Source organism: Polistes fuscatus, unplaced genomic scaffold, assembly GCF_010416935.1.
Source record: "Polistes fuscatus isolate 324 unplaced genomic scaffold, CU_Pfus_HIC Scaffold108, whole genome shotgun sequence".
Taxonomy (NCBI): Eukaryota; Metazoa; Arthropoda; class Insecta; order Hymenoptera; family Vespidae; genus Polistes; species Polistes fuscatus.
This window is the reverse complement of record NW_025113007.1, coordinates 3,611-13,945: the sequence shown is the minus strand read 5'-3', so window position 1 is coordinate 13,945 and position 10,335 is coordinate 3,611. Positions and strand designations below refer to the sequence as shown.

The window sequence follows — 10,335 nt, the reverse complement described above, 5'->3', positions numbered from 1 at the left end:
TAACTTCTACGAACGACACAGCTGCCCAATGCGTCATTATAAAATATTATAAGTGAATAATAAATTATTTAATCACTTGCGGTGGAAAGACAAGCCAGGCAAGTCGTTAGACGATTGTCACAGAAACAAACACGACGTGTATGGCACGCGTTGGTGAATTTTTTTTCCCAGAGCAAATGGTTAAATAAATACTGTAGTACTGTAATACTGTAATACTGAATGTCATTTGTTTATGTTAGTATACACTAAGTAGAGAGGAAACCGTAAATTGTGATTCCTCCTGAGACGGTTATGGAAAAACTGAAGCAGCTGAGACGTAGCGGTCTTCATCAGCCACTTCTAAGATATATCCCACCAAGAGCATCGGTGTGACCTTGGAGTGGGGATAACTGATCAAATACACACTCTCCAAGTTCTAGGAATTGAAATAGGATACTGAACGCGATAGCTGAAGCTATGATGTCTGTCGACGAAGTGATCCCAAACAAATATTCTCTATCTTTTGTAAAACCCTTTGTCAGGTATTTTTATCTTTGTGAGAACGATCAGAATTTTTCGTTGAGATAAATTCTTTCAAGTGTCCCGACAAATGACGGAACACAGAAGGTTCGTAAATGTCCTTAATGTTATTTAAATCAGTAATTACAGTTTTCATCTTACTCGTTTTTACTAATTGACGGTTCCAAGTTTAAATTTTACTGTTCTGACGTTTCAACATCTGTAGATTCTTTTGAATCTAGATTGTGATCATTTTAACGAGTTTCTTGATTTGCAGTAGAATTAGCAACATCCTTCAGCTCACATTTGACTTCCACTGAATAAATAGGATTATAATATAACAGCATTTTCCTTTTAATAGTATCTTTTCCACGAGGTCGTGAACTATATGTTCAACCTTTTTTGAATAGTTTATAAAATATAATTCATGACAATGACGTGTTGTTTGGTGTTCACCAGTAACTCGACATAAAAGTCCAACTCAAACAGGCGCGGCAGTTACTCGGAGATTTTCACCAATTCTATTTTCAATGACTTAGACTCAGTTTTAATTTTTTCTCATATTTCCAAATTTTTATAAATTGAGTTGAGCGATAAAGTATTGAACTGGGGAAACGGCTCATTCTGCGATAATCTTGGTAACCTTAAATAGTTTGATTTTCATATTAAAATTAATATCACACCATAAAAATATTAAACTTACTTCTGTGAAAGTTGGTAAAAATTTGGAATCACTGATCCTAGACTTTATTTCCTTCAAGCTAGAAGTAGGACAACCTACTAGTATGGACTGGATCTGAAAAATAAACTTCTTGAAATTATAAAAACTGTACTTTGCTTAAAAATTGTTATGAAAAACAAAACAAAAAATAAATAAATAAACAAACGTTCTTACTAACGAATAAAGATTATAAAGTTTTGTATTGGACAAAACTGAGCTATTTAAAGCAACTATGATTTTTTCTATCTTCCGTCGTCGCAGACATTAGAAAATATATCATCATTGTCTAAGTAAATTGACAACCCATACATACACTGGCTTATTATGAAGAAATAATTCGAATGGATATATCCTCTGTAATTAAAAAACTAATTATTAAATGCCTATGTAGACAAAAATTATTTTATAAATAAATCTTTTCAAACCTTATGTCTCTTGTAGCATGTCGTTTATTGGAATAAAAAATTGTGAGTGTTGACTGATGACTGTAATCGTGAGCCATAAATTTACCACTGGGTAAAATTAATTTAATATATTTATTAAGCATATGTATAGACCTTACACTGCTTTTCTAATTTTCCATCATATTCCTGTATATATAAGTAAATAATAATATTAATGTTAAAATATATAAGACGTAAATTTAACTATTTACCTTAACACATTGCTGGCCAGCAACTTTTCTTAAAATTTACCTCATGTGCCCGGGCTATTGTTTTGAAAGCGGATCTGGAAGTAAAACAATATAAATAAACTTTAATAAATATTATTTATTATTCGACTCTTAATATTTCTTTTTCGTATGATAAAAAGTATAACAATCACTTACGTGTAATGGTACACCACAAATTTTGCAAATATATCGGGTTTCGCTCCATTTTCCTTTCGAAGAAGGAAATCAATCACTTAGACAATCAGATGAAGCATTTGCGTATACTTCAGTAAAAGGTTCTTCTTTGGTGCGTTCGGTCATTGTTGAAATTTTTTTTACAACTAAGAACGAAACTTGACCGGTCTTATAAGCGAGACACCACTCGAGGTATGCAGACCAAATAATTATGCTACAAGATTTCCAACAGTGCACTGTGAAAACAATAAAGATGCGGTAAAAACTTATCACGAGTTAACTCGTGACCGGTCAGCGATGCGTTAACCCTTTATGGGTCGAATTTGTCCCTCCGGTATCTTTATAGCTCTTCCGCAATAAAACTAGTAAACATGGTCAGAAATTGTTCGCTGCAATAAATTCCTCAACTTGTTCTGACATTTGACGGAACACACAAGCTTTATGGTACATATACAGAAATGTCTCTTAAAGGCCATTGTTACTTCAAAGTAACAGAACTGTATCATAAAAAAAAAAGTAACAAAATGATATTTGAATTGAATTTATTTACAATTTATTTAGCGACAATTATCGCTTAGAACAAAATTTATACCAATCAGTTATTAATGATATACGTGTTTATTTAACCTGATAATATTTTTGAGACCATTATAAAAAGCAATCTATTATTAGTTAAGGTATGACAGCCTTTCTTAATTATTTTTTAAGACACAATTTAAAACTATATTTTTGAAGTCATATAAATATGTTTATTAAAAAAAAGGAACACTTTTTTTAACCTATATGCCTGATATTTTTGTTTTTATCCTTCTCCCTCTTTAAATTCAGTTGTACCATTAGTGAATTTTTCATGTGTGTGTTGGATCGAATTATCGTTGTCCTGTCAATTTGAGGTAATTAAAAAATATTTTTTAATATTCGTATTACCTTATATTGTATATCAAACGATTGCTACAAGTAAGAGTTTTATACGTGAGTGTTGCCAAAACGAAATATTAAAAAGTTCGAAAGATATTCGTGAAAATTATATATATCTCTTGGCTTTGCGTAAAATCCCATGGAGATTTTGTTATTTAATATTTGTTCTAATTTTCCAATTTATTTTCACGATATCGATATTAATTACTATCTCTAATGATGACTCTCTAATAAATATTATTTAATAATTATCTCTTCGTAGATCGTATCTCATCTTAAATTTGATTTTCATCATACACTTGACATGTATGCATATGCATACAGTGAACTCGTACACATACGTACACAATATTCGTATATTTGATTTTTTTTGTATTATACTAATGCAATGTTATTTTTAATTATTTTCAGGTTTTGGAGCATTGGAAGAATTCAGCATGAAAACTCATACCTAACCCTATAATTGTGTTTACTTTATTATCTTCTTCATATTCATCGAGGTATGTTTTTCCTTTTTCTTTTATAGCATAGAGAAGTTAAATAAAAAGAATGTGAAAAGGGGGAAGAAGAAAGATAAAAAGAAAGAGAGAGTGCATGATGTTTTATACGCGTTTACACTTGTGCTTTGGAAAAGCTCAACACCGACTAGGTTAGTTTTACATATGTATGTAATTATTAAATTTGTAATAATAAGAAATCTTTTCTTCTATGGTTTCTTTAATAAGATATTAATATTTCTGGATTTTCTCAATGTTAGTAAAATGAAGATACCGTTTTACATAATCTTTTATAATGACGGTATCGTTGGATCCTATTTATCATTGTTAAAAGTAATGCGCTCTCTCTTCCAGTAAAATGATTTAACACTTCCGCTGAAAGAATTAGTTTATTAACGCTATAAATAAGTTTTTCTTAAGAGTAATATAATATTTGTTTCTTACTTATACATGGATTATTGCATTTACCTTCGATTCCGGTTATAATTATTTCTTGTCGTTGCATTTGTATTCTATTCGCTTAATATTTCACTTGGAATCTTTACGAAGGAGAAAATAACACAAATCTTCATATCGACAGGATAAAGAAATTGATATCGATTGATCTTACACCATAACGGAGTCTTCTTCTTTGATGAGTAATAGTTTTAATTTTAAATTATTTAAAGAAGAAATTAATATATGAACTGTAACAAATTTCAAAAAAGTAGCAGTGGATCATGAATCGAATTAAAAAATAAAATAATCTATATGTTTAAAACTAATTAATAGAATTTTAAGTATATATATTTAGAATATAAGTATTTTACCTACTATTGTTTATTATAATACAAGCTTAGTGCGTTTTCATATTGTCTATGTTTTTTGTATTGATATTTAAATAATATCTTTAACAAATTCAGTCATGTTATATATCATTTTAAAATATGTTTTTCTCTTTATTAATTAATGCTATTATCTTTTTTCTATAATTATTTTGCATATGCTTTCAGATCGTTCATACAGATGTTGTCGAAACAAGAAATTCGAATTATTTTACTGCACGAGTTCAAACTTGAATATAAAGCTACGGAAGCAACTTGAAATGTCAACAAAGCATGGGTTGATGACACCGTTAATCGAAGACCTCATTAAAGGGGATCCACATGAAACCATACGAGAAGTTGCTGAAGAACTCATTGTCGACCATTCAACTGTTATTCACAATTTAAAACAAATTGGAAAAGTGAAAAAACTTGATAAGTGGGTATGACTAGATTCATATTTTCAGGTTTGAAATAAGAAAATTGTCATTATTATTAAATTAATTAGTTATATGCAATAATTACTAACTTTGGCAGCCAATTACAGCAATCGGAGTACACATTAACAAAATGTATGGAAAACAGGCTAGCATCTAATTGAATTAATCTTTTAATTTTTAAATAATTAACAGTATGATATATATGCTACACATATATACTGATAATATATAATTTAATATATAATTGAACGTAAAAACAAATGAATAAGAAATATATACGAAAAACTATCATTCATGGGTGCCTTATTGTTAGTTGAAGGAAATCACTAGTTTCTATAAAATTTAAATCAGTTCAATACTTTTAATTTTTAAATAATAAGCTACCGTGAGAAACATTTATTAATAAACCGACCACTTCCTTGTTCGTTCCTTAAAATAAGATGATTAGAATTCAAATTAAAAAGGATAAAAAAAAAGAAAGAACAATTGATAAAGGATGATGAAAATTTCGAAGAAAATGAATAAAAGACAATGAAAATTTATAAAAAAATATATTTTTTGTTTTTCTTCTTCTTCCTTTTCTTCTTCTTCTTCTTATCATGTGATATTCTTTTATGATATACGGATTACAATCTTTGTACATTTATTCGTGATAATGTCACTCGTCTCGTTAATTTAAAAATATTTCAAAACGATGAGCGTTTATTATTATCAACATCTATTATAAAACGTCAATTTAAATGGATCTTGATTGACTTTTATAAACGCTTCGTTAATAAAAGAATCGTTTAATCGATAATCTCTGTCGATTATACTTAAAATATTATATTTTAATAATCCTTTCTAATTGAAATGCCATTAGAGAGACGAGAGTAAGATGAAGATTGATTATTGCGGTGGAAGATATTTTCTATCGACGTTGTTGGTTTTATCGGAATTTGGTGGAATGTATTCTAGTTCTTTCCCATTTTTAGGTTTTCCCGCAGGTGGATATGGTGCCGTTTCACGATTTCCATTACCAATTCCTTTACCACCACCTCCGTTGCCAACAGCTGTACCAAATTTGAAAGAGGCTTTGTTCCCATTTTCATCAGCGTCATATCTTGAATTTATATACAATTTTATTATTATTATTATTATTATTATATTATATTTATTTTTCATATAATATTTCTTAATAATTTTTGTTTATTTTTGTTTTTGTTTTTACGTTAAATCATATATTAAATTATATATTAAATTAATTCAATTGTATATTGTATATAAATATGTGTAGCTTATTATATATCATTAGAATATACTCAATTGAATATTAAATTATATCAAGTGAAACATTTAAAACATTCAATTCGAATAATTCGATTGTTATCGATGATAGAAAAAAAAAAATGTTGCAGACAAAACTTATACTTTGGTTTTGAAGAGTGAAATAAAAATTCGTTGTCTATCATCAATAAAAATCAGATTATTCGGATTGTCTTTTATAAATGTTTCACGTGATATAATAAATTATAAAAAGATTGACAATTTAATATTGATTGTAAATATTTGAAGATAATAATAAGAAAATTAAACAGAGGGACACATACGTGACAGACACAGGTAATCCTTCAGGACTTTTGTACGAGTAACTTCCTTTCACGACACGAACCGGTTGACCATCAACGATTTTAATATCTTCCGTTTCTTCCCTTTGAACTCCATCCACGTTATTCGAACTTGTTGGATTACCTCCACTTTCGTAGGGTGTATTCAAAATAAGTCCACCTGAGATACGAGCAAAAGGTGGTGCCTTTTGATCGGGTGATAATTTTTCAGCCGAACAGTACGTCAAGAAGGATAACAGATAACAAATGGTAATCTGTAATGTATCGTTAAAAATTTCATTTATTTTTCAATTTCATTGTATAAAAACTATTGGAAAATTAAACGAAGTATTATTTATTTTAGTATTATTATAGTATTAATTTAGTATTATTATATATATATATATATATATTATTTATTATAGTATTATTTTTATAGTATTTATGTATAGTATATTTGTATTTATATTAGTATTATAGTATATTAGTAGTATTATTTATAGTATTAAATATTGAAAAATATATTCGAACAAATGAATAGATATGTTGAATATTGGTAATATATCTAATTTTTTCTTATATGTATTTAATGAAAATGATAAAGTAAATGAAGTATTATTTATTTTAGTATTATTATAGTATTAGTATAGTATTATTATATAATTATATATTTATTATAATATTATTTATAGTATTTATATTAGTATATCTATATTAGTAGTATTATTTATAGTATTAATTAATATTGAAAAATATATTCGAACAAATGAATAGAGATGTTAAACATTGGTAATGTATCTAATTTTTTCTTATATGTATTTAATGAAAATGATAAAGTAAATGAAGTATTATTTATTTTAGTATTATTATAGTATTAGTATAGTATTATTAGTATAGTATTACTATATAATTATATATTATTTATTATAGTATTATTTATAGTATTTATATTAGTATTATAGTATATTAGTAGTATTATTTATAGTATTAAATATTGAAAAATATATTCGAACAAATGAATAGAGATGTTGAACATTGGTAATGTATCTAATTTTTTCTTATATGTGTTTAATGAAAATGATAATGAAGATGAAGAAGAAGAAGAAGAAGAAGAAGGGGAAGAAGATGAAAGTATTTTTTGTTAAACGTACATCAATCTTTTTCTTTCATCGATTACGTCATATCAAAAGTACGAAATGTCGAAGTAAAGTAATGGTAGTGGGTAAGTTCGATAAGTCGATGACCCACGATCAACTCGCATCAACTTGAATATATGCTACGAGATAGTAAAAGTTAAATTGTATAACCAAAAGATTCTATTGAAATCATCGTACGTATCATCGGCTCGTGACCGGGCCATCTTGAAATACCTAACATAAGTGTACTTTCTACTTAATTATTCCTCATCATTCATCGTAAGAAGAAGAAGAAGAAGAAGAAGAAGACATCTTCTTCTTATTTTCGTTTTCATTCAACGCCTTGGGCAATTTGTACTCTCGGTACTTTCGTTCGAACCGATCAATTTTCCGATAAGATGTTATGTGGAATTAGAAGAGTTAAATATCATTATGACTTTTAATAATCAAAAATCATTTTATTCGCTTGAAAAAGATTTATATACGTATAATACAATTTTTTCCGCGTTTAGATAATTACACGTTTAAACATCTCTTCTCTCGGGGACTCTTTAATATTTATTTTATTTATGGTAATTCGATTTCAATTTACTATTATATTTAGTATTATATAATAAAATATTAATATATGTATATCTCTTGGATCCTATGTGCAATCCATAAATAATTCAATCTTGGTTATAAGTATTGATTATCTCTTTAAAATAACTCTACAACATAAAATCATTTATTATTAAAATACATTTTATTTCGAATTAATTTTTTTCAACAATTTTTATAAATGTTCATATATTTTCTTTTTTTCATTTACCATAAATAAAATTCAGAATAGTTATTTAATTTTCTAATTTATATTATAATTTAAAGAACAGTTCAAGAGAGTATATATTTTGTTTTATTTTAATAATTTTGTAAAAAGAATTTCTAGATTATAAATCTATAGATTTAATTAAAAGATATAATCTCTAATCTTTTTAACAATTTTTAATTAATTTTTTTTAACAATTTTGAAATTTTCATATATATTTTTTTTTCATTTACCATAAATAAAATTCAGAATAGTAATTTAATTTTCTAATTTATATTACAATTTAAAGAACAGTTCAAGAGAGTATATATTTTGTTTTATTTTTATAATTGTAAAAAGAATTTCTTGATTATAAATCTATAGATTTAATTGAAAGATATAATCTCTAATCTTTTTAACAATTTTTAAATGTTCATATATTTTTTTTTCATTTACCATAAATAAAATTCAGAATAGTAATTTAATTTACCAATTTATGTTACTACAATTTAAAGAATAATTCAAGAGAGTATACATTTTGTTTTATTTTTATAATTGTAAAAAGAATTTCTAGAGTATAAATCTATAGATTTAATTAAAAGATATAATCTCTAACGAATGATGAAATTATGCATTGGGGTGACGGTGGGGGGGGGAGGATAGAAGAAAAAAAAACCAGTAACGTTGTATTATAATAGTTACGTAATCGATAGATAAGATATAGTAATATTATTGGCAAAGTAGAGGACTTGAATCTCGATAGGAAGAAAAATTCAAGATGATGATGGTAGTCTGTGTTCGTCGGTTAAGAAGATAAGACGTTATGGTGGTGTTACTCTCGTAGATGATTTTAACGTGAATGCAACTTGCATTTTCTGCGACATTCGCGCGGGATTTACGATCATGCGAAGGATAGGTCGTGTTATTCAATTGGAAATGCGAATGGTAATGCACACGTGGAAATCTTGCGTGAATATATCTTCTTCCCTTCTCGTTGGAATAAATTTTCTATTGGTCAATATATCGGTGGGTATCGTTATAAATAAGATGAGAAACTATTTAAAAAAAAAAAAAAAAGAAGTAAATAAAAGGAAAGATATTTTTAATATTGTTGCAATTTATTGGATATGTAATTAGAAAATATTTTTCAATTAGTGTTAATCAATATTTTTAATATATTGTCTGATTGTGTATTTTGAATCGATAATGTGTGTGCAATTTTTATATATATAAAAAAAAAAAATTGATTATTTGTTTGTATAATAATAATGAAAAAAAATTAATAAATTATTTATACTAAAATATTTTTTTTTTGGTTTTGAAAAATATTAATCCAATAAAAGGCACTAACTATATTTGATATTTTTCTATTCAATATATATTATAAAAAATTATTATTAAAACTTATACTAAAAAAAATATTACTATTAAAATATTACTATTAAAATATTACTATAAAAACTATTATTATAAAATATTACTAGTAAAAAAAAAATTGAAAAACATTGATACAGATCGTAAACCCATTTCGAGTACTATGGACGCATATATGCGCTTATCAATATTTTCCAAATACCTTCCATTAACTCGAAATTATTTTCCATTATTACTTTTACTTTTATCAAAATAATGAAACATTAATTAATTAATAATATAAATTTAATATAAATTAATTAACGAAGTATTATATAAAAAACGAATGATCAGACGAAATTAAATAGAAACAAATCCACCCCCCCCCAAAAGAAAAGAAAAAGAATAACGTGTCCTCGTTATTATTAACGTACCAACGATCGTGCAACGACGAGGATAACTCGACGATGATCCATAATTGTTGTTAGTGTTAGTGTTGTCGTCGTTGAGAGAACGATGATCACTTATGGTGACGAAACACTCCAAATGGCATATCCCATATACACGACACGAACGAACACGTATTTCTAAGTACGTAAAGCTAATTAATTACGGATTCGGTTATCAAATTTTTAATTTCAAATCGAATCAATGAATAAAACAAACGAACGAACGAAAACAATCGATTGATTCACAGCTAAAAAAAAAACCTTTTGTTCAGTTTTAATAATATTCAGTTAAATAATAAT

At 26.6% G+C, this 10,335-nt stretch overlaps 1 protein-coding gene and 1 long non-coding RNA gene across 2 annotated transcripts; one reads left to right on the top strand and one right to left on the bottom strand.

The window, feature by feature from the left end:
* The first annotated feature begins 2,879 nt into the window (after positions 1-2,879).
* On the top strand, positions 2,880-5,100 carry LOC122526176. The gene is made up of 3 exons (XR_006305974.1): positions 2,880-2,959; positions 3,396-3,484; positions 4,474-5,100. It is a non-coding gene; the product is annotated as an uncharacterized LOC122526176 (long non-coding RNA).
* A 218-nt stretch (positions 5,101-5,318) lies between these two features.
* LOC122526175 lies at positions 5,319-10,104 on the bottom strand. The gene is made up of 3 exons (XM_043649387.1): positions 10,021-10,104; positions 6,314-6,585; positions 5,319-5,826 (listed from the first exon to the last, which is right to left on the bottom strand). Exons 1-3 carry the CDS (start codon positions 10,060-10,062, stop codon positions 5,613-5,615), a joined length of 528 nt encoding a protein of 175 aa, XP_043505322.1. The 5' UTR covers positions 10,063-10,104; the 3' UTR covers positions 5,319-5,612.
* Between the last annotated feature and the right edge of the window lie 231 nt (positions 10,105-10,335).

Excerpts from the sequence above, each read along its gene's own strand:
- LOC122526175 (XM_043649387.1), bottom strand. The coding sequence starts at position 10,062 with ATGGATCATCGTCGAGTTATCCTCGTCGTTGCACGATCGTTG. Across the intron at positions 6,586-10,020 it reads TCGTCGTTGCACGATCGTTG|ATTACCATTTGTTATCTGTT; the intron begins GTACGTTAATAA and ends GATACATTACAG. Across the intron at positions 5,827-6,313 it reads GGATTACCTGTGTCTGTCAC|ATATGACGCTGATGAAAATG; the intron begins GTATGTGTCCCT and ends TATAAATTCAAG.